This window comes from Panthera pardus, unplaced genomic scaffold, assembly GCF_024362965.1.
Source record: "Panthera pardus isolate Hobbes unplaced genomic scaffold, ASM2436296v1 HiC_scaffold_13, whole genome shotgun sequence".
NCBI classification, from domain to species: domain Eukaryota; kingdom Metazoa; phylum Chordata; class Mammalia; order Carnivora; family Felidae; genus Panthera; species Panthera pardus.
The window spans coordinates 53,030,292-53,054,452 of NW_026526688.1; the positions used below are offsets into that span (position 1 = coordinate 53,030,292).

Here is a 24,161-nt window from a genome sequence, read left to right on the forward strand (position 1 = left end):
CTGTGAAGCAGGCCAGCTCTTCCAAAAAGTTTCCTCGTTCGTCCGTATGACCAGCTGAGGTGCACAAAAAAATTAAAAACCCCTATTTAAAAAGGAGCCATGCCACGGAGAAGACCAGAGAGGGGGTGCAGCACTGCAAAGCTCAAGGGATGCAGGGCCCTGGGAGAACAGCTTTCTCCAGAGAGCTGCCGCACTATTTTCCTCCTCAACTTATTCCAAATCTAGAAAGTTCCTCGCTCAGAAGTACTGCCGCTGGTGGCAATCTGTCTTGTGAGGAACTCCACTTCCTATTCCTGTGGAAAGCCTACAGGCCCATGTGGATGTTTGTCTCGCTCCCTGGTGCACGCGGGAGCACCAGGGGGTTCACCAGGGGAGCAGGGGGGTCGGGGGGCGGCGTGGAGGTGGCGGCCGCAGGAGTCGGAGCAGCAGGCACTACGCGCAGCACTAGTCTACGGGGGAGGCCTCGCCGTGCCTGCAGCGGGCGCTGACGTGGGCTAAGTGTGCACTGTGACAGCAGGTCCACTGAACGGGCCGGAAGGTGGCAGGCTTCGGATGTGTCTCCTTGGAAGACAGTCTGACGGTAGACACGAGGTTTGGCCCAATCCTTCAGGCCCTGTCCAAAACCTCTTGTATCTCAACTGAATGCAAAGAATAAAAGACATTCCTACCCTCCATTACCAGCCCAATTGGCTCGATTTAGGGAAAAACTGCCCCGGGGCTGGCAAGACCAGTGCCATAGCAGATTAGATCCTTTTCCAGTACTGCTCAGTGCATGGGATTCCAGCCACAACTTCCGATTCGATTCCACAGTGATCCCGTCCCCGGAGGATTTTAAAGAAGCCTGGAAAGCAAAAGTAATATGCCTTTAAAGTGTGCCTTGGGTTTTGGTCCTTGTCAACATACTCAGACTCACCCCAGAAACACCTAGGAGCGGCAGACCCCAACCCAGCCCTAAAGCAAGCATCAAATCGGCATCGAGGTGCCCTATCGATGTCTACTGTTTGCCCAGGAGCCTGGCACCACGTCGTGAGGCCTCTGGACACCACTTCCAGTGGACCCCACATAAACCGGCTCTGCGCCTGGGGCGATGGGGGAACTGTGCGGGCACCAGCGACCTGAAGCTGTCACCTGCTTCACACCACCCTCTCAGGATCAGAGTCTACCCTTATGGCAAGGGAACCCCCAGCTCACTAGCACCCAGAAACCTGGAGGCTCACAGCTGAGCCCCGGGCCTAGTGTTAGGAGCTGTGCAGCAGGTAGAGCAGAAGAGGACAAGAGGACCACTACGTCCTGGCTCACCACACCCTCTTAGCAGGAAGAGGGCTGCCACTCACCATTGTCGCCCCAGTCAGTGTTCCAGGAGTTGCCAACCAGCCAGTAAGGTGTGTCATTCTCCACGCCCCAGCCCAGGATGCGGACAGCATGGCCTCCCATCATTTCTCCGGTGACGTGCTGGTACACGCCTAAGGGAAAGCCCATTCAGGTGGAGACCAGGCTGATGCCCCATTTCCCACGGCATCCCTGCACCTCAGCCAGCTACCTGTCAGGACAAATGGGGTCCAGAGGGCCCAACGAGCCCTCCCAAAGAACTGCTTGCAAACAGGGCAGTACAAGAGGCCTGGTGTTCTCCCAGAAGGCTCCAGGGGCTCCCACAACGTTCGGGAAGTATTTAAATAGGTTTTTGAAAGCCCAACACTCAAATATGTTGAAAAAATATTAAAATGGGGGTCCCAACAAAATACGCTTCTTGGTCACCTTTAAAACTAAAGTTACAAATTCTAATTTAAGGAAAAAATGGAATGTTAACAAACCAGTTATCTGTTCTACATACTGGGACTCCACGTAAGGGTTTATTTGTCAAAAGGGTTCTGTAAAACTTAAAAGAGTTTTAACTGCTGCCCTGGGATACACGCAGAGGAGAAGTAGGAGACAGGCTGGATCGGTGGCGGCGAGCACTGATGGATGAAGAAAGATACAGGCGGAGGTGCCCATGGGCCTGTCAAGCAGGCCATCCCCTCATTGGTGAATCACTTTGTCAAATGAAAATGCATCCTTTTGTAATATGGGTGGGGACTGTTAAAAACTGCCAGCTTTATAACTTTTTCCTTGCCAGGATCATCTTTATCCAATGAGGTTTCATAAAAGTTGAGAGGTTTGAAGTTTTCCATCTGGCACAATGTAAATGAGACCAAAGTGGTCAGCTATAGACCGTTCATCTAGAATGGGGGGTTTCTAAGAGGGCTCTTGGGCCAGGGGCTGTCCTCATGCCCCGGGTGAATCCCCACAGCCTCCCACATGGCCAGGTGCTTCCTGTCTTCTCATCCACTGAATGTGAGGCATGATCTGGGACGTGGCCAGGACAAAATGAGGTCTTCTTCCTTGATAGAGTCCTGGTGGTCCCCCGGAACCCAGACCTCCTCTGCTCCCACTGTCATCAGAGGGGCCAACACATACCAGACTTGTACAGCAAGAAGTCCGAAAACACAGAGAAGGCCGCCTCTACAGGGCCATTTTTGTAGATCTCCGCCATGATCTCTTTCTCATTGTTGGACACGCTGTAGGAATTGCATCCTGGCAAATGAATCAGCCGAGTGGGGGTGAGGCGTGCTTCCCACGGTTCCCTCAGTCAACTATGCACTGACTTAAAGGGGGATTCGCCCAGCCCAGGGGGTCAGGGAAGGCTTCTGCAGGGGAGAATGATGGCATTGGACCCAGAAGCCAAGAAGTGGGAGAGCAGAGCTCTGTATCGGGAGGGGCAGTGAGCAGGAGACCCTGGAAGAAGGGTAGAGTGGCACCCAGAAAGATTCTCGGCCAGATTACTCCTCTGTAAAGCGAGGGGTCTGGTCCCTCCCCACTCAGAGGGTCTGTGACTCTCAAACAACAGGAATCCTGAGGCCAAATTCAGGGTGGAGACATGCAGAAATGCAGCATGCTGCTCCCTCTGACAGGAGAGTCCTTCATAACTTTCCTTTCTCCATCCTGCGTTCCTGACTCAGACTCACTTGCCCTGGCCTCTCCCTTTCTCCGGCCTGGGAAGGGTGTCGGCAGGTCCCCGGGCCCGGGGTGCTGGGTAGTAGCCCAGGCCCCACCTTACCGTAGTGCTTGTCTTCTTTGTAGGATGGGGTGTAGCCGGGCTCACAGATCTTGCTGCACTTGGGGGTGTCCCCCTCTCCTGTGCATGGGGGCCGGGAGCCATTCACGTGGTGCTCACAGGGAGGGATGGAGTAGGGTCTGCAGCCTGGGGGGGACCAAGTGGAAAGGAGGGTGTCAGCTGACAGCTTCTTCAGAAGCCCCTTGAAGCAGAGGGCAGAGCTGGGGCGACAGGAGCAGTAGGTCAAATACACAGCACTCCCCACACTGTGCTAACTCTGCCTTCTTCTCCATCCTCCTGCCCTCCACCCTCAACCGTCACTTTGTAATGCACAATGAGCCTGTTATTGTTCTTTGATATAAAATCCATCTAGCCAGATACACGCTGATGGCAGACACTCACCTACATGGGAATCATAGAGGCCACCAGAAACCAGGCCTTGTTTTGTCCAGAAGTTCCAAGCTTCGGCAGGAAAGCCCCCATTACAGCTGAGAAAAGAGCCATTCATTAAATTCACTGTGAGAGAAGTTGTAGCTGCTCCCAGACCACTGCCTGGGGCCCCAGGGTTGCAACTGGCCCAGCAGCTCTCCTGGGTCCCAGCCAACCCCACTTCATCCCCTCCTTGGCTAGTCACTTCTTCCAGGGAATCACCACCACCATCCTCAACAAGTCGGAACGACTCTCTTCTTCCTGTCTACCCCAAACCAGGCTGTGTCCTTCCCGGAACACGGAATGCACATTGCAATTCCCTGGTGTTTTAATACAGAAAATGCGAAGGCCAAGGACTGGTGTGAGGTGAGGCCTTGGCACTGTTTTTTAAACTCCCAGGTATTTCTAATCTGCAGCCACATCTGAGAACCACGTTATAAAACCAAGGCCAGAGCTGGCAAAAAGGCAGGCACCCATCATTCTTAATTACAGAAAAAAGACCCCAAGGCTATTACATTTCCTTCAGCAAGAAGAGGGAACAAAGACGACAAAAACCAGGCCTGAGATCTGAAACTTAATCACATATTCCAAGACCATCTGTGTTGTGCCTGGACCCCACCACCCACACCCAGCACTGTGGGGTCAGCCTGGTCTTAGGCGGCTCCCAGAAAAGAGCAGTCACGCCAGGCCTGCTTCTGGACTCCCCAGGTCCCCAAGATGTCCCAGCAAAGGACTGTTATCTGACCTGGAAGTAACACTCCTGTCCTCAGGGAGCCCTCAGCCGCCGTCCAGGAGGCCTCGGCCTGGGGGCTCCCAGTGCCATTCCCAGGGGCCCGGCTCCCACAGTGGAGGATGCTGCTTCAGACTCACCCATCCCCACACTGGTCACCACAGCAGGTGAGCATGTCCTCGGCGGACACCTCCACATTGACGTGGCCATTGGTGAGGATGCAGATCCGGTCAGAAATGGCTTCCACAGCCCCAAATGCCTGCAGGAAAACAAGCCCCACGCAGGTGAGCCCCACTCCTGGACTGTGGGCCCCACCGGCCACTGCGTTAGAGGACCACAGCAGGAGGCTCAGACCTTGCTGACTAGTCTCTCCCAAGGTCAGTGAGGGTCTTGGTGCTCAAGCTGGTCTTTAAAGTTAGGAGACCCATCCACCCCACATCTCTATCTGGTCACTCAGCTCATTTCTAAAATGTGGTTTCTGTTAACAGAAAAAACAGCTCACACAAAGGACAAATACTGTATGATTTCACTAATACAAGGTATCTAGGCTGGTCAGTAAGAGACAGAAAGTAGAGGGGTGGTTGTTGGGGGGCAGGGAACGGAGGGGCAGTGTTTAATTTCCACGCTTACAGATGACAAGAGTTCTATGGATGGACGATGGTGATGCGTTCACAATAATGTGAATGTACTTAACGCCAGTGAACAGTACACTTAAAAATGGCTAGGATAGGGGCGCCTGGGTGGCTCAGTTAAGCATCTGCTTCAGCTCAGGTCATGATCTCGCAGTCCGTGAGTTTAAGCCCCACATTGGGCTCTGTGCTGACAGCTCAGAGCCTGGAGCCTGCTTCAGATTCTATGTCTCCCTCTCTCTCTGCCCCTCCCCTGCTCGCACTCTCTCTCTCTAAAAAATAAATGATTAAAAGAAAAAATTTTTTAATTAAAAAAATGGCTAAGGTAGCTCAGGTCATGATCTCACAGTTCATGTTTTGAGCCCCAGCTCAGGCTCTGTGCTGATGGCTCAGTGCCTGGAACCTGCTTTGGACTCTGTCTCTCTGCCCCTTGCTGGCTTGTGCTCTGTCTGTGTCTCTCAAAAATGAATAAACGTTAAAAAAAATTGCCGACCAAAAATGCCTAAGATGGTTAATATACCACGTGCACTTTACCACAGTTAAACAAAATTAAGACAGCTCATTGACAGAGATGGATGTTTCTCCACGAAGCAGAGTAGGAGTCTAATGGTGCTTGCTGATGGCCTGGGACAGCGCATCAAACAGAAAAATAGACAGCCTCACAGCACACACACGGGCCACCCAGGGCACTTTGTGTATCTATCTATCTATCTATTCTTCCACCACAGATCTTTATAATTTTTATGTTGACAGAAACGAAGGCTCAGCAAGTTCCCATAACTTGCCTAGTCACAGCTGATCTGACAGCTGTCCCCCCGCCTCACTCCAGCCCCTCTCACCCAGCAGGAACCACAGGAACCCTGGTCTCGGATCTCTTTGATGGTTGGGCAGTTAGACCAGTGTTCCCGGGCATCGAAGTTTTCAGGCAGAACCATGTCCTCGGCAAACGAAACTCTAGATAAAAGGAAGGCTTTCGTGACAAGCTCGAATGTCACAAACCACCCCCACCCCTAAAGAGGCCAGTGACTTCGGGCCAGGGCACCGCCTGGCAAGGAGACACAAGGGAGACAAGCCCAAGATGATGGCTGCAGGGCTGTCCCCTGGGAATTCTGTAGAACCAAACCAGGAATTCTACTGCTCAACACAGCTTCTCATTCCCTATGCTGTTTTCCAGTCTTATTTTCTGGGGTATCTTTCAAGAGTTTTGGCCACAAAGTCCACATAACTGTGTTTCGCCCTCCCCTAACCCGCCCCGCACAGGGTCTGCCCAGGGTCCTTGCATCAATTTTAGTATCTTCACCACCGTGTTAAGTCTCATAGCTATTCCATCTGTGTTGTCAGAGATTTCTAATGCTTCTTACAAGAGTAATGTCTACATGAAAATGCCCACTGCAGAGTTCTCTAGAAAAAAATGGAACATTAATGGAGATCGTATGACTTTTTTAAAATTCTCCTTAAACCATTTAAGACTGGGTCCATCCCGGTCATGCAGAACCAGACCTGGGGCCTTTTCCACTGGGGCCCTGAGACACCTGCAGCAGCACAAAACACGGGCACCGGGGGCTGAGCCCTGTCAGGTGGCGTCCTTGCGGCTCTGGGAGGGGGAGACCTGTGGGTGCCAAGGCCTCCTTTCTTCCCTCCTTCCCGCTGTGCCAAACACACACCTGCAGTTCCCATGGCAGCGGGGCAGGTGCAACAGAGTATCTATCCCCCAGGGAGCAGGCACTCACCTCTGGGGCAACTTGGGCCCACCCAGGATGGTGCCACACAGCCTCCTCAGGTAGCTCGGCTCCACATGGTAGAAGTTGTGTCCAGCCTGGAAGAGAGCCCCGCCCACAGCAGTTAACAGAGGGGGTGTCTAGGGATGCGGGTGGATGGAAGTATGCACACCGCCCACATGCAACGCCTGACAAGGCCAGGGCTCCCATCCAGCTCAGCAGAGCAAGGGGGGTGGGGCCCTCTTAGAGAACACGTGTCCCCAAATTCATGGTGAAACCTAACCCTTGATGGCACCTGGAAGTGAGGCCTTCGGGAGATGATTAGGTCATGAGGGTGGAGACTTCATGAATGAGATTAGTGTCCTTATAAAGGAGACCTCAGAGAGCTGGCCTGCCCCTCCCATTAAGCGAGGACACAATGAGCAGTCACCCATCTGCAACATAACAGTGCCCTCCCTAGAGCCCAATCATGCTGGCGCCCTGAAATTGTACTTCCAGCCTCCAGAACCACAAGCAATACTTTTCTATTTATAAGCCACCCAGTCTGTGGTATTTTGTTACAGCAGCCTGAAAGGACAAGACAGGTACCCTGCGAGCAGGCCACGACCAGCCCAGAGCGAGCCACATGGGCAGCGCACAGCTCCGAGGCCAGTGGGTGTCTCCTCTGATCTGCTACATTTACCGATGTCAAGAGAGACGCTCTGCAGCCCTGAACGTGGCTTATTCCTCATTTCTTAATTCCTGCAGCCCCAGGGCTGCGGACCGGCCAGAATCGAGGTGCTGCCACTACTGATGAGCACTAACACCTACCACGGTGGGGTTCAGGGTCTTCCTGATTGTGAACCCTTCCAAAGCTCGTTTATCACCCAGTGCACTTCTATGGGTGCACCCGCGCGCGCGCACACACACACACACACACACACACACACACACACACACACAGAGGGAAGGGAGCAGGTAGGCATGGGCCTGAGTGGCCAGGACTCTCAATCAGACCAACTGTCCAGGACAGAGTGTCCTGTGGACCACAGCTGCAGCCACCTCCCTTGGGAGTCAGAATGCACAGACCGATCCCCAAAAGGGACATGCACAGAAGTCCCCACAGCCCACCTTCCATGTAGTGTTACGCTTGTTAACATAGTCGACCAGCTCATCCGACAGGAGCTGGAGAGGCGGTCTGCTCTGGGCATTGGTCAGCACCACCAGGCAGCTAAGAGTGGCCAGGAGCTGCCACATTTTGGATGCTGGATCTTAGAGTCACCTAGAAAAGAAAACACACAAGACATCAGGACACTTCTTTCAGTTCAAGTGTTTAACATACACAAGGGTGCCATCTCTGATGGCATGTTTCCAGGGCCAGAAACAACCCAGTAGTCAAAACACCCACGTCCCCTTCCCGGCTCTGCCATCTCTGCCCCCTTCTGTTCCTCAGTGTCCTCTCCTGGAAAGCTTGGGTGTGGTGGCAGAGAGCCCTCAAGGCCCATGGGCTCCCAGGCCTCGTATCATCAAAATCCCAACCTATGCCCACATCACAGGGCCGTGCCGTGGACTGAACGTCCGTGCCCCCCAGGCCCCCAAACTCATGGTGAAATCCTAACCCCAATGTGGTGGGATTACGAGGTGGAGCCTGTGGGGGGTGATCAGTCAGGAGGATGGAACCCTTGTGATGGAACTAGTTTCTTATAAGACACCCCAGAGAGCTCCCTTTCCCTTCGGCCATGTGAGGACTCCACAAGAAGTGTGGTGACCTGGAAGAGGGCCCTCATCTGACCATCCTGGAACCCTGACCTCAGACATCCCCCCATCATCCAGAACCAAGAAACAAATTTCCGTTCAGAAGCCACCCATCGTGCAGTATGTGTCATAGCAGCCCACGGGCTAAGACGGACTGTATTTGCTTCTCCTCCAGATGCCTGGGAGACAGGACAGAGAAAAACACATGGCTGCATTGCAAGCGGCGAGGCCCTTTTGCAGCTGCGTCCTGGTGATGCATGTGGCCTGGGTCTCAGGGGCTGTCCTCAAGCTGTGTCTGAGTCACTGCTGTTCCCTGGATGGTCTGTGGCTATCTTGGGAGCTGAGAGGATGGGGCGCGCACTGACCCGCTGCCTGTCATAACCCCGGGGCCCAGGCCACAAAGCAGGATCGGTGACTCCACGAAACAAATCAGTGAACGCAGATACTAAGGCTAAATTGAGTTCAGTGCCCTCCCTACTATTGCCAAACTGCCTCTCCATGGGTCTGTAGAACCAAGTCCTGGAGACTTTTTTCCAAGTCAGTGCTCTGAAAGAGTCAACAGCCTCTGAGATTAGGTCCCAAGTAGAGGCCCAATGAGAAAAGAAAACTACAAAAGAAAATACATTTCATGAGCCACATTCTGGATATAGAACAAGCAAAACACAAGCGAGCCAAGCCCAGCGTGTGCCAAACTCAGCAGAACCAGGGAAGCAGGGCTGGTTTGGCCAGTGGCACAAGTCTGAGATTTTTCTCTGGTTTTTCCAGTCAGCCAAGGGCTCTGTTTCCTGGTTCAAAGCGGGAGCTCCTGAGAAGGGAAATCATCCCATTACAATCACAGTCCTTAGATCTTGGACTGGCTTGCAAGTCAGGAGACGGGCAGTTTCCCGCTCGACCTCTGAATCACGCTCTTAGGCAAGCAGCTCTAATGAAAGCAAGAAATGCTCTTCTGGGTGTCACAGCACCATGGGGCCTTGTGAGATGCCCACACAGTGGGGAGTGGCGGCGGTGGAGAGAGGGGGAGGATTTCCTGTCCCTGACCTCTGGGGCTTCCAGAATGACCCATCTCCTCCGGGGTCATGGGGTTACAGGAAGATGCACTGAACATGCCACCTCCCACAGTGAAGTACGTCCGAGGGAAGATTTAAACTTGATGGCTGCCTCAGCAACAATTCATCCCAACGAATAACTATGATGGCAGCAAACGATTCTGGAAAAGAGCACTGATGGAGGCTTGCTTTCTGAGATAGTCGGTATATAATAAAACCCTGGGTGACTCCTGCCTGGGAACAGTCTGGTCAACAAAACAGACCATTCAGAAGCATCTCCTATGTGTGGGTGCTCAGCGTATGTGGTATAGGTGGGTGAGGAAACAGCACGTGTCATAAATGGTGCTTGCACATCTGCATCTTGGAAAAAATAGTAAGGCTGAACGTTTACACTTGGTTTCTCACACACGAGAAGCGCTACACGGAACAAAGTTCTTGAATTAAAACAGAAACTGTATGAAGAAAATAAACGCAGTTTAAACAACCTATTATCAGAGTAAGATACTTAAGACTGACGTAAAACCAAGGGACAAGGCTTGCTTACGTAAAAATAAAGCCACTCTTCTAGAAAACAAAATAAAAAGTGACCAACTACAAAATAGTACTTACATATACGCAAAGCTTCATTTCCTTAATATGCAAAAGGCGCCTAAAAATCTGAATAAAAACAGGGGTGGCTCAGTCGGTTGAGCATCTGACTCTGACTTCAGCTCAAGTCATGATCTCATGGTTCGTGGGTTTGAGCCCCATGTTGGGCTCCACGCGGGGATTCTGTCTCTCCCTCTCTCTGCCCCTATCCCGCTCATGCTTCCTCTCTCCCCCTCCTTCTCTGCTTCTGTCTCTCACAAAATAAAAAACTTAGTAAACTTGAAAAAAAACCTGAAAAAGCAGAATAAAAAAAGTGGCAAATGGACACACACAATGAAGTATAGGAAAAAGAACTACAAATGGCCAGCAGATATTAAAAGATGCTCTACCACAGGGAGGTACAGATAAAATTAAGGACTAGCAAAGGCAGACAGCTGGACAGCTCCTGGGGGGTGGATTAGGTGTGGGGAGGCAGAGGTGCTGCGCTTATGAACCCCATGGAGACGATGGCCTGGCTTTTTGTTTTTTTTAAATGTTTATTTATTTTTGAGAGAGAGAGCATGAGCAGGAGAGGGACACAGAGAAGGGGAGACAGAGAATCCAAGGCAGACTCCAGGCTCTAAACTGTCAGCACAGAGCCCGAAGCGGCCCTCGAACTCATGAGCCGTGAGATCATGACCTGAGCCCAAGTCAATGCTTAAGCGATACCACCCAGGCGCCTCCCCACCCCCCCCCCCCCCGACCATTTCTATTAATTTGGCGATCTGCACACGCTTTGACTCAACAATTTGACATTCAGAAATGTATCCTACGAGCTTCAAATTCACAGATATAGGTATACAGATGTTTACTGAATATTCTTTGTATCACAGAAGACCAGAAACAAAGCAAGTGTCTACTAACCACAACTGTGAAGTTACAGTAAATGATTAATAGAATACAAAGTAACCATTAAGATAGGAACTAGCTGAAGCGAGAATCACATTGTACTGATAAGCAAATAAGCCCAAGATACCCGTAAGTGGAAAAAGGCAGGCAGCCGGTGAGTCATGGTAAGCGTGTGAGATCATGAAGCAATATACATTCACATTACTGTTACCACATGTAAAACATAAGGAAAAACATATGAAAGCAATATCTGTGGCGGGGAGATTTATTTTCCACTAACCCCCTCTTTTTTTTTAAATTAAATTAACATATTATATTCAAAGTTTTGGTCTTTTAGGAAGAGTAGCCAGAGCTACCAAAACCCCTGAGCCCAAAGGCACTTCCAGTTGATTTCCAGTCAATAGTGAGGCCTTCTCCCTAGTGACTTTCTGCTCAAAACACAGAACACCTTCTTTCCAGTGACTCACAGGGAGGCTGGTGTTCACCAGACCACATCAGGGACCCACGTGACCTCCAACTGTTAGGTGAATGTCTATGTCCTCACATGGCGGAAGGGGCAAGGGAGCTGAGGTCTTTTTTAATTTTTTTTTTTTTTTAAGTTTAATTTGAAAAAGAGAGAGAGGGAGAGAGAGAATCGCAAGCAGGCTCCATGCCATCAGTTCAGAGCCTGATGCGAGGCTCAGACACACCAACCTCAAGATCACGACCTGAGCCAAAATCAAGAGACGGATGCTTAACCGACTGAGCCACCCAGGCGCCCCTGAGGTCTCTTTTAGAACTTTTGGGCAAAGAAGCAAAGCAGTCAGATTCCTTTCTTTTTCACGGCACCCTCTGAATTACAGCCAGTACCTTCACATTTTCCCCAGATGTAAGAACCTGGCACACAAACACTGGAGTATACACTCTGGGCATGTGGGCATTGAGACCCATGCCAGCAGGTTGAGACCTGGCTGAAGAGCCCATCAGAATCACACCCTATCCTCGGCTTTCACTGTGACCTGTCAGGCAGGGGTGACGGGAACGTGGCTGGGTCCTGAGCCAGGCCCAGGTGAATGCTCCCTATATGTCTCCAGGTGGCCCCCGGGGCTTAGCCATCTGCTGAGATATTACATCATAGGCAAGTGGAGAATGGGAGCAATTCCATGGTAGCTTGGACTTTACACAAGATTCCTCTGGTTTTTCTGGTGGCAGAGACCACAGCCACGACCCATTTATCGGACGGTTCTCAGTTCCTGCACTGACGGCTGCCATGGCCATACTCGGGCCCAATTCCTGAGGTCTGCCAGGCCCCCCAGATGTGACGCTTTGGTGCAGTTGCCCTTTTCTTTTGGTTCCACAGGCCCTCCTCCAAATTTCCTGTTAACTTCATTCTCCCTACTCACAACCCTGTGTCAGGAAGAACCAGGGGCCCCAGTGAACTTCAGAGATGTGAGTCTGGAGGGCGGGAGCTCATCTTGAACCAGATTCCCAGCCCCACTAGGACTGAGCACTTGGGAAACTCCTCTTTTCAGCCCAGCCCTCCAGGCACAGCGCTGTGGCATTTGGCGGAAAGTCGGGGTTGAAGTGGTTAATAGCTGCGGTAGCCTGTGGGGCGGAGGAGCACGGGGCTTGGAGTCAGGAGACCTGGATTCAGATCTTCCACTTACTAACTGTGCACCCTTGAGTACCAACCTGTACTGAGCCTCAGTTTCGCCACCTGTAAGACGGGGCTAATGACCATTCATTGCTCCAGGTGGAAATCAAGAGTGTCATGAGGGTGGGCAGAAGCCCCTGGTACAGCACCTGCTCTACAGTAAGAAAGCAATAAAGGGCTGCTCACGTGGGCACGCTTAATGCCCAGGTCCAACTCACTGCCCTGCTTCCTTCCCTCCTCCGTCTTCCCTTCTTCCCCCTACTTCTAGCCTGTGCCAGAGAATTCCGGTTCACTCCAAACCTGTCCACAATACCCCTCTATCACAAAGAGTCTGAATTAAAAGGAGGTTTTAACCTCAATGAACCTCCAAGTGGGTTTCCATTTTGAGAGTCTGGAGACTGTTGAGCCCAAAGAACATTAAGTCAACTTTCTCCTCCTTAAAGGGGACACAGATGTCCTGAGAGCAGTGGCGATTTGACTTCAGTGAGCGCCAGGCATCTCTCTCTGCATCCACACAAATCATGCACACTGGACAACCTATGTGCAAATGGTTAAAATAAGCTTGTTAACGTCGGGCTCTGTGCTGACAGCTGGGAGCCTGGAGCCTGCTTCGGATTCTGTGTCTCCCCCTCTCTCTGACCCTCCCCCACTCATTCTCTCTCTCTCTCTCTCTCAAAAATAAACATTAAAACAAAATTAAAACATAAATAAATAAAATAAGCTTGTTAACATGTTGGTCATGGGTTCCCTGGCCTTCGCATGAAACAGAGCCAGCTCTCACTTCCCCTCTTTTGGGCAAATACTTCCCTTTTAATTTCTCAGTTCTGTGGTCTTTTTTTTTTTTAATTACAGCAGAGAACGAACAGCAAGTCCTTATTCTGTGAGAAAAGAGGGGCCCGAAGTGGATAAGCACTTCCAAGTCACCAGACTCCCTCTCAGGGCGTGGGCTGGTGGAGGGAACAGCTGCGGGCAGATGGTGCTTCTAGCCCCGGGTCAGCTGGTCCTCCTGGGTAGACCTGGGGTTCCACTACACCCCTCTGCCATTTTGCCAAGACAAACTCCGGCTGAAAAAGGGCAGACTCTCACATTTCTTTCCTCTCCAAACCCTGCAGCACTTAACGGTTTACATGAAAGCACATCCCACTGAGGGTCTATAGAATGTCGACATGGGCACAGAGGGGCCTGGGGCCAGCTGATCCCCCACCCTCTTATAGCAGAACCATTCCCCAGACTCCTTTGAAGCCATTCCTGGGACTAATGCAGACCTTGGGACTCTGGAAGGTGCTGGAATAAACACAGGAGAGGAGCTGATGCCAAGTCACAGAAGGCTGAGAGTCCTGATATCCCTAAGGACATGCAATCAGTTTGGACTGTCACCAAGCTTGATTTTTAAAAAAGCTTTCTCATGTGACTGTAGAGCCCCTCAGGTAGACTGGATTCGAAATCTGTACTGAATCTAAGGAGACAGGTCTGCAATTTCCACGTAAGCCAGCGGCCATCTTGTGGCCACACAGAGGAGGAACGCGTGCCTAGCACGCCTTCCTTCCCATACGTGGCTCGTGCCTGACCACCGCTGCTGTTCGTATACTGCCAACCTCTTGCGCAGTGGGCTCTAAAGAATCAAAAACTGAGTGCGCCTAGATTTTACCAACAGTCACAAACTAAAGTTGTACCTTGGCTACAGATTAGGGGGAAGGTGGACAGGCAGGAGGGATATGAAGACTGAGTGGCACCTTGCTAGAGAACTTCGTCAAGCTTCTTTCTCTCCCACAAAGACTTATCTTGCCTCCTGCCGTCACCACGGACGGTTGTTCCTGAAGTTTCGACCGCTTCGGTACACCTACACATCGAAACCAGACAGCTCTTCATTTCCTCTGACTTCAACTTGCCCAGTCACACCTCAGCGTTGGAGCGGCTGTGATGCTGACACAACGTGCCTTCATCTCAGATACGCTCGGACCTTGCCTTTGAGTCTGAATCACAGCCTTGATGTGTCTTTCGTGTTTCATGTCTTTGCTCCTGATGGAAACACGGTCAACTACTTCATGGCTTACGATCTTTAAATTAAAAATAACACAACAAAAAGGGCTCCTAGTCGCCATCCGTCTCCTTAAAGCTGTGCGGGTGAGCAGGCAGCAGTTGGCAATCTGTCCTCTAGAGCCAGGCTCTGCAGCTGAATGCCCCAAAGCAACTCCTGGGTGACCCAGAAAGGGGGTCCACTGCAGTCAGCCACCAGCTGTGCAGCTAACAGCCCTGCAGGGTCGAGGGGAAGCAGCGAGAAGGCCCCATCTGCCTCACCCACCTAAACAGTTTAGGCCACTCACAGGTACTTCCCTTGCAGCCCACCTGCCAACCATCTGTCCAAAATCAGTGACTAATTCCCACCAGGTTGAGCAGGGCGGGCCTGCTCAACGCTAGTCTCCCACAGGGCCTGGAAACCATCTAGCTACACGGCCCACGATGGAACATCGCTTAAGATCGGCCATGGCAGCCCACATCCTGCAAACAGAAGAAGAGAATTACTACCTTAGGCTTAAAACAATGGACCCCAGGAAGGCCCTCAGCAGCTGAAAAAACTTGTATCGCTGAGAACCAAGAGAGTTTGGGCAAAGTCCTAGAAAGTTCTGGAAGCTTTTGCTCACCAGCTTTGCTCCACAGCCCTGATAGTGACTTGCTGAGATGCTAAAGGGGGCACTGCATTCTCATGTCTCTGTTTCTCCCATGGACATACTGCCTGGATTCTGAAGGACCTCAGGACCGCTTTGCAAAAGCTTTCAGAAATCCTTGGAGATTTAAATGAGATTAGGGTTCTGTGCCTCCCCAGCCTGCAGGGGCACAGCAGCTCCGTAATTCGATTGCAGGCTAGATCACATCTCTCTGCCGGCTGGGTACGGAGGTGGCTAAGACTTCGGCAGTGCCAAACACAAGTGACAGAAAGGCCTTGCCTCTCTGCTTGATCCAGGTTTCTCTCAAGGCTCCAGGAAAACATACTCACCTCACAAGGCTGTTGGGAGACGTAAGGAGATGGTCTTTTTGAAAGCGCCTTCCATGCAGCCTGGCTCGGAGCGGGCAGCCCTTATAACGAACTGCCACCAGGAAACGGCTGTGGGCTCACTAGTGAGGGGAGTACACATCTCTCTAGTCACAGGCCAGTTAACTCTTGATGTCCCAGGCTCATTCTTTTTACTCTCAGAAGTAAATGAAAAAATGGGATGAAAAATTATGATCGCCCTACTTGCAGCAACGGGTCCCCAAACACTGGTTCATTCTGCTCTCTTGACCACCAGAACAAAGCACTCCCAAACACCAACCAGGTTAAGTGACTGAGAAGGTGGCTCCCGGCTGATGTGTGACAAGGCCTCCGCTCTGGAGTGGCGGAGGCCTTTGGCTGGCACGGCCTTCCCAGGTCTTGCACAAGCCTGGAAGCCGCGTGACTTACACATGTGTGAGCACATCCTGCCCAAGTCCAGGTCAGCAGGTCAGAGGGTCATGGGGAAGCCCAGCCCCTGCTGGGTCTTTTGGCAGAGTATCTAGGTGCCTTACACTGGATCGGTTTCCTATTTTGGTGGGATCTATCCCACCCTCCTCCCCTCATCCTTCCTGGTAACTAGGTTATCTTGATGACCAGACCAAAGTGAGTTACTGGCCTGGTGGAGACAGATTACAACAGTCAAGACTGTAGGCATGCATCTTTCTCGGTGTCCAGCATTCATAAGACAGTAACGCTGGAAAGGGACCTTTGGTCTTGTATGAAACCTTTGTTTTATCACATGTGAGGGAAACTGGTGCTTGAGAAAACAAGCAAGCCCTGAGGAGTATATCTGAGTAGGGACAGACAACTGGCAAGAGATCAAACTCTAGGAGAAATTCCACCTCAGTTATTTTAGTGACCCCTGTCATGTCACCAACTTGCAGGAGCCTCAGTTTTCTCATCTGTAAAGGGGAAGCGTCAAACTACAGTACCCTAAACACACATGCATTCTGAAAGTTAAAAAAAAAAAAATTAGAAAATGCTACCTAATTACAGAGAAGTCCAGATACCTGTTAGGATGTAGAGAAACCTTAGTACGCTCTCGCTGTTAACAGACACATTAAAACTACAAACACTGTCAGGGATCAACAACGAAAATAGAAAACCTCACTAGATCAATGGTTTCTTGGGCAAGGAATTAATTTGAATTCCTGGAAATAAAAATTAAATCAGCGACACCATTTCAAGCCCATCAGTTTGGTAAAAATTAAAGTCTGGTGATAGCTAGTGGTGGTAAATGAGGAACAGGAACTCTCAACCCCGCTAGTAACACATAGTGATAACACTTACTGGACAGCGCTATCAGCATCTAGCAAAACGGAAGTGCACACACACCTTATGACCCAGCAATTAATGCGACTTCTCCTGCTCTTGCCCTCGAGAAACTCTTGCAAGTGCCTGAGATGCCGAGGGTTTACTGTAGTGCAATGGTGAATAATGCAAAAGTGAAAACTAACTGTAACCTTGGTAAATACTCCGTGCTTTGGAGAGGAACTAGATCTTCATGGAGAGGAACTAGATCTTCATGTATCAACATAAATAAATCGCACAAACACTAGCGGGAAGGGATACACCGCAGCACAACTACAGTAATATCAATTTTAATAACATTGTTCACAGATTGATACAAAGTATTAAAATTACCAAAAAAAAAAAAAAAAAAAAAAGTGTGCAGGAGAATTCTAAAGAACAGAACGGACAGGAGCCAGGATGTCTCCCAGGAAGATCAGAGGCAGGCCCCGGTGGGTAATGGATTTGCAGAGCCAACAAGTTGCAACCTGCCTCCTTCAAAGGGGAGCTGTAACCAAGAAGTGCACTCACCCTAGGAACCCCACACAAGCCTGAGACTTGGAGGCCGCAGGGGCTGTGGGAAGGGTGTGGGCATGAGGCTTGAGGTTAAAAATGAGACTGGTTGAAGTCTAAATATATAATGGCATTTGGTTCCTAGGTCCCCTTCCCTATCCAAACGAGGGTGGAATAGGAACATTAATTAACAGCCACGGAAGGAGGCTTTATCGCCCACACACCCTTTCTTAGGCAGCCTCGGGAGTGTGTGCTGAGCTTAAACCAAGAGGTGACGCTATATATGGGACCAGATGCAGACACTGCTGTCTATCCCGTATATACAATACATACTGCATGTGCCTCACCTAGATTCATCACCATGTCAACCCCCACCATCTCTCTGCAGGTGAGGCTGAACCCTACGAAAGTGCCCAATTTCAATCCTTCTTGATCCAGAAAAATTCCCATTTCCTTAACACCTTCCTTATGTGAAACTATCTAAAATAGGCGGCAGACGTCATGTCATGAGCCCTCCCTCTGAAATACTTCAGTTTTTCTCTCCCTATGACAGGGAAAGTCTACACAACCACAAGTCATGACCACATTTAAGAAAATGACCCGACAGATGCTCGACAGCTCCTCTGGATATGCTCTCCATTGCCTCTCAATCCAACAGCCAATAGCAACACAAAATCTCTTATCCCTAAAATGTGTGCAGCTTCCTACTCCAATTCCCAGGTCCCGTAACTGGGAAAAGAAAGAGCCAGTCTAGAAGAAAAGGCCTCAGCTCAAGCTGCGGAATCAGCAGCACACCGGCGGGTTCATCCTGGAGCCAAAAGGCCTCACCGCTTGACCAGTTCAGAAACAGAGTTGTCCTGACCCAACAGCAGGGCAGTTACTAGAGCCAGGGCTGGACTGGCCTTCGAAGCCCCCAGATAAGGGATCTACAGCTTTCCACTGCTGAGCGGCAGTATCCCAGCTGTGGGACAGATGCCCAGAAAGATCTGAGCAGAACCTTTCCCCAGGGCACCTTCAGGGTTGTTCTTTGGGAAAGCCACTGCCTGGGGGGTGGGGGCAGGGTGCGGCTCAGTCCCCTTTTCCCATAAGTTCAAGGGCTCTGGGTCACCATCAACTGTGCCAACAGAAAACAATTCTCCATTAAATTAAGGATGTTAGGGCAGAAAAGCAGCCCTTACTAAAACAGACACCCTTCTAAGCCTCGTCACCTGTCACATTCTTATCGTTCTGAATCTATTATAAAGTCAACTGAACGCATGTATCTCAGCTGTGTTTGCCTCTGGCGGAGGCACTTGAGGATTTGTTTCCCAAGGTAACAAAAGGAGCTAGATCTGCATTTGAACCCCACTTCCTCCCCTCCCACTGGGGATGAGGGACTGGTAGGATGTGGGCCTAAGTAATTGTCCTGTCCCCGTCCCCATTCCCCCCCCCCCCCAGCCTGTTGGCCTCCTCCAGCCTGTGGAAGAGAATGTTCTAGGCCCACTAAGAAGGCAAATCCAATTTACATCTACCAGGACGGGCTGCTGCTACCCTCCGACTCCCTCGCCCAGGCCTCCAGGGTCACTAGCTGAGGGAAGAGGTGATGCCCCAGAGACTCTGGCCTGCTTTCTCCTCTTGCACACAACCCTGGCCTGTGGAAGGCACCGCCTTCGCATCACTGCAGTAGGGAGTGGCATCTTCCCCTCCACCCCCAGCCTCCCAGGGAGAGGTGGACTGGAGCCCCCATGCCCTTCACCCAGTCTCCCAACCTTCTCTCAGCTTAATGTCCCCTTCCATGGTTGAATTAGCTCAACATGTGGCCTCCACCCGACTCCACCCAGTTCCAGGCTCGTGTTCTGGTTTCTATCTTCTGGGGTCCCTGGAATCGTGTGTGGTCGTGTGCAGAAAAGTTGCCCAAGCAAACCCTTTGGAACAAGAAAACACCTGCAGGGAGACACTATTTTATCAGCAATTTCCTGAGGAAACTGAGGCCCAGAAGCTCACAAGGGGTTGGGGAGGTAGATCCTACCCGGAAAGTCACCAGAACCCAGGCCAAGCGCTTCCCCGCAAGCTCCTCCCCCGGATCTCCCCCGCAAACTCCCCAGCTCCGCCCGGGCTGCTCCCCAGGCTCGACCCTAGAGCCGGGCGGATCATGAGGTCTGGCTGAGCCGACCCGGGGCCGCGAGCACAGCCCTAGGGGACGGGCCGGCGGGTGCCTGCTTTCTGGCCGGAGTTGGGGCGGGTGCCAGGCTGCCCTCGTGGGATTTTTTGCATCTCTCCCCTCACGGACTTTGAGAAGTGTGCGGGCTGCCATCCCTGCCCGCCCAGCTATGACAGCCCGAGGGTTCCCCCCCCCCACTTCCCGCCCGCCCCGGGATATCTCGGGACCCGGCCTGGGCCTGGCGGGGGTGCAGAGGGACCCGGTGTCCCCGTCCCATCGCCAAGGTCACTTCCATCGCGCCGGCGCCGCGTCTCCACCGCCCGCCCGCACTCACCGACTCCGCAGCCGAAAGCCTGGGCCTGCAGCCTGCGAGCTGGGGTGCCGATGCCCAAGCCGCCGCCGGAGCTTCCCCGAGCCGGCCCCAGCGCCTATTTACAGCGCCCGGCTGACTCGCCACGCCCTGCGCGCCCAGCTGACTCGCCACGTGACCGCTGCGAGCCCCGGGCCCGCCTCTCCACCCCCTCCCCCACCCCGGCCTGCTCCCCCACCGCCTCCCCCACCCCGGCCCGCCACCAGCATCCCCGTCTCCGCCCCCCCCCCCCCCCCCCAGTGGACCCTACACCCGACACGGCTCCGGGAGATCCCGCGGCTGGTGGGTAGGGGGAGCTTACGGATGGGGGCCGGTGGGGAGCCGAGGGGAGATGCCGGTGTCCCTAAGGGCCTCCATCCAGCCGGGAGAAACTCCCCAGGGGCCGCCGGAGCCTGAAAGCAGCCATTCAAAGCCTGATGGATCCCCGCTGGGGGGAGGGGTAACTGTCCTTCATTTCATTCATTCAGAAACCACTGACTGAGTGGGGGGTATCATGATAGTAGGCCTCCCAGAAGAGCCTTAAAAGGCTCTTTTGGCGTTGATATTCTGAGAACGTGCCTGTAAAATACTCCGGCTGTGTAATAATAAATGGGTATGAATTTCAGGACCTGCGTCAGGATGTCAATGGAAGAGAAGGGGCAGAAATGTTTGAAAGAGGGGTGCCAGGAGACCTTTCCTAAAGGGGACACGCACAGCAAGTACGCTATTTTATTTGGAATTTATTTGGAGAGTGCCTAGGGAGGCTGATGTAGAAGGTGGGGTGACTCAAGACCCACCCCCTCCATGAATCCCAGTGCTTCTCATCCTTTTGATGACTTTGTTAGGTCGGTATTGTCTCGATTTTATTCGAGAGGCTCAGGAAAGTCCAGTATTATCTAGGTGCTTCTGATAATTAGAAAACTCTAGGTCTGTAGATCTTGTCCCCAAGAGGTCCTAGCTGATAGCTGCCGCATCTTGGAGATGCCTGGCCTCCAGCTGTCAGTCCCTGTGCCTGCCAGGGCCCATCAGAGAGAACCATCTGGACACATATACTTCTACCTGTTTGGTCCCCATTAAAGATCGGAGTGGAAGGAAGGAAGTCTCAGGGTCCACCCACGGTTACTAAACCTTCAATTGAGTGGGATAGCTGAGGAACTCACAATAGTGGGGAAGAAGACTGGCCACCAAGGTGGTCCCACTGCAAGCTTCCCCAGTCATATCTTGAGAACCAGGGACTCTAGACTGCAAATCAGTGTTTTTGATGGGGTTTGGGGGTGATGGTGCGGTTTGGAGCTGACGGTCAAGAAAGAATTCTTGAAGACATATTTGGTGCAGAAAGGTGATTTTATTAAAGCACAGGGACAGGACCTGTGGGCAGAAAGAGTTGCACCGGGGTTGTGAAGAGTGGCTGGTTATATACTATGGAGGTGGGGCAAAGTCAAAACGGAAGTTTCCGAAGAGATTTTCTTATGCTAAAGACTCACAGATTACTGGAGGCCTAGCTATTGTCCAGCTAAGGTTGTTTTTCCCTCTAGCAAAGCATTAACGTCAAGACAGTATGGAGTTCCTGGACAGTAGGCTATTAATTTTTTTTTTTTTTTTTTTTGAGACAGAGAGAGACAGAGCATGAGCAGGGGAGGGGCAGAGGGAGAGGGAGACACAGAATCCGAAGCAGGCTCCGGGCTCCGAGCTGTCAGCACAGAGCCGTACGCAGGACTCGAACTCACAAACCGTGAGATCATGACCTGAGCCGAAGTCGGATGCCCAACCGACTGAGCCACCCAGGCGCTCCGGACAGTAGGCTATTGATGAGATTGCCTTTTTCTGGTAAACTAGTGGAGATTTTTTTCAGTTTAACCATTTGTAGGGTTTTTTTGTTGCTGTCGTTTTTTTGTTTTTTGTCCTTTTTGGGTAGCTGGGAGTGTCCAGGGAATATCATACATATCCCACCTGGGGGCGGCAGGTGTGCTGGCTTGTGCTTTGCTCTCAGCCTGCCTTATGCTCCCTCATCATTTTGACATGTCACTTTCCACATGGTGTCAGTCATTTTCAAACCCCATAATGGAGCTCATAAAAGGAAGCCAACATGGGGGTGACACGCAGATAAATATGAAAAATCTCTCATCGTAACAGGAGTGCTCAGTTCTTTACACTGTCTCATTTGTATGATGTTTTGAATGGTGCCATTATAGAGCTAGAAATCACTTTTGAAATAAAAAAGAGATAAACAAGGACTACCAGAGTAGAATTTGACCCTTCCTACCACATCTGCCTCACGGGGAAAGGAGCACAGCACATAACTTACTTGTTTATTCTCCCCGCCGCCCTCACTGGATCTTAACTCCGTGAGGACAAGCATTTTTGCCTATAGTTAAAAAGAAAGCCACAGGGCCACAGTGGAGTCATTTGCCCCAAGGACAGCAAACCAAGACTTAACTGCAGGTTCCACCTACCCAAGAGTGGAATTTTAAACTAATCTATCTGGAATTTCTGGTCAGCATCAATGAGGTCATCTGTCCCACGGGCCCTTTCCGTGCCCCCTCCTCTCCCCTGGGAAGATGACATTACCCACCTAATAAGACCCCCTGCCCGCTGTCTAAGGGAAGGCAGCGGTGCCTGGAACGGTCTTCTTTTGCTATAACTTTTTGCCTCAACCTCTTTCCCACAAAAACTTTCCATTTTGTACAGCTCCTTGGAGCCCTCCTTACTTGCCACATGGGGGGTGCTGGTCAATTCACAAATTGCTTAATAAAGCCAATTAGATCTTTACATTAACTTGGTTGAATTTTGCTGTTTAATGCTATGTTGTTCTTTCTGCATCCCCAGCATGTCACAGAGTGCCTGGCACCTGGTACAGAATCAATAAATATTTACTGAGTGACTATATCAGTGAATGAAGTGGGCCTTGAATCTTAATCTACCAGGTTTGAGGTCAGGCTCAGGGAATACCCCTCAGAGCTTATAAGGGCCTGGGCCTGTATAGGCAGAAGCCATTCGGCTGCTGAACCTCTGGAAAAGAGGCCTAGGTATATACTCAAAAGACATGAAAACATATGTCTTCACAAAAATTTGTGCTCAGTGTTGATTGCAGCATTATATACAGTAGTCAAAAGATGGAAAAATCCAATGTCCATCCACTGATGAGCAAAATGTCATACACACATACAATGGAACATTTTTCATTCACAAAAAGGAATGAAACACTTGTGTATGCTACAACATGAATAAACTTTCAAAACATTTATGCTAAGTGAAAGAAACCAGTCACAAAGGCCACATAGTTATTAATTCTATTTATATGAAATGTCCAGAATAGGCCACTCTATATATAGAGTAGACAGGTTCGTGATTGAGGCTGAAATAGGAGATTTGGGAGGTGAAAGATAAAAGATACAGGATTTCTTTTCAGAGTGATAAAAGTGTTCTAAAATTGTGATGATGGTTTTATACTTTTATTTATTATGTTTATCTATTTATAGATAGTATTTATACATTTTTAAGTTTATTTATTTTGAGAAAGAGAGTGGAGGAGGGACAGAGGGAGAGAGAGAGAAAGAGACAGAGAGAGAGAGAATCTGAAGCAGGCTCTACACTGTCAGTGTGGAGCCCAATATGGGGTTCAAGCTCATGAACCGTGAAATCATGACCTGAGATGAAATCAAGAGTTGGGCGTTTAACCGACTGAGCCACCCAGGTGCCCCTATTTATATTATTATATTATTATAATAAATAATATATTTATAAATATGTATGTGATTTATAAATATATGTTATATAAGTTATGTTATATATAAATACAAATTTACATTTATATTTATAATATCTTATAAAATTATATATAAGCTATTGAATTGTACCCTTCAAATGGATAAATATTATAGTATGTCACTTATATCTCAGTACACCTATTACCAAATAAAAGAAAATTGAGGAGAGAAGTACAGGAAAAGGCTAAGGTAGCAATAATTTATTTTTTCTTTTTGGGACTGTCCTTTTTTTTTTTTTAAACTATTCTTTTTTTTTAATAATTTCTTTTTTTTAATGTTTTTTTATTTATTTTTGAGACAGAGAGAGACAGAGCATGAGTGGGGAAGGGGCAGAGAGAGAGAGGGAGACACAGAATCTGAAACAGGCTCCAGGCTCTGAGCTGTCAGCACAGAGCCCGATGTGGGACTCGAACTCAGGGACCGCGAGATCATGACCTGAGCTGAAGTTGGGCACTTAACCGACTGAGCCACCCAGGCGCCCCTATTCTTTTTTTTTAATGTTATTTATTTTTGAGAGAGCGAGCAGGGGAGGGGCAGAGAGAGGGGTACAGAGGATCCAAAGCGGGATCTGCGCTGCCAGTGCAG

At 50.5% G+C, this 24,161-nt stretch overlaps 1 protein-coding gene across 3 annotated transcripts; it reads right to left on the reverse strand.

Moving 5' to 3' along the window:
• Positions 1-561: 561 nt before the first annotated feature.
• CTSB (cathepsin B) lies at positions 562-19,923 on the reverse strand. Of its 3 annotated transcripts, none has more exons than XM_019440956.2 (10): positions 19,795-19,923; positions 7,708-7,858; positions 6,610-6,695; positions 5,719-5,833; positions 4,391-4,509; positions 3,494-3,579; positions 3,095-3,238; positions 2,455-2,571; positions 1,335-1,463; positions 562-841 (listed from the first exon to the last, which is right to left on the reverse strand). In XM_019440956.2, exons 2-10 carry the CDS (start codon positions 7,831-7,833, stop codon positions 744-746), a joined length of 1,020 nt encoding a protein of 339 aa, XP_019296501.1. In that variant the 5' UTR covers positions 7,834-7,858; positions 19,795-19,923; the 3' UTR covers positions 562-743. The 3 variants fall into 3 exon arrangements, with proteins under 3 accessions (XP_019296501.1, XP_019296502.1, XP_019296503.1); XM_019440957.2 differs by lacking the exon at positions 19,795-19,923 and adding an exon at positions 15,482-15,645; XM_019440958.2 differs by lacking the exons at positions 4,391-4,509; positions 6,610-6,695; positions 7,708-7,858; positions 19,795-19,923 and having other exon boundaries at positions 5,719-5,792.
• Between the last annotated feature and the right edge of the window lie 4,238 nt (positions 19,924-24,161).

Coding starts and splice junctions, on each gene's coding strand:
- CTSB (XM_019440956.2), bottom strand. CDS start 7,833: ATGTGGCAGCTCCTGGCCACTCTTAGCTGCCTGGTGGTGCTGACCAAT. Junction 4,510..5,718: donor GTTCCTGTGGTTCCTGCTGG/GTGAGAGGGGCT, acceptor GTTTTCCTGCAG/GCATTTGGGGCTGTGGAAGC. Junction 3,580..4,390: donor GGTGACCAGTGTGGGGATGG/GTGAGTCTGAAG, acceptor CTCTTTTCTCAG/CTGTAATGGGGGCTTTCCTG.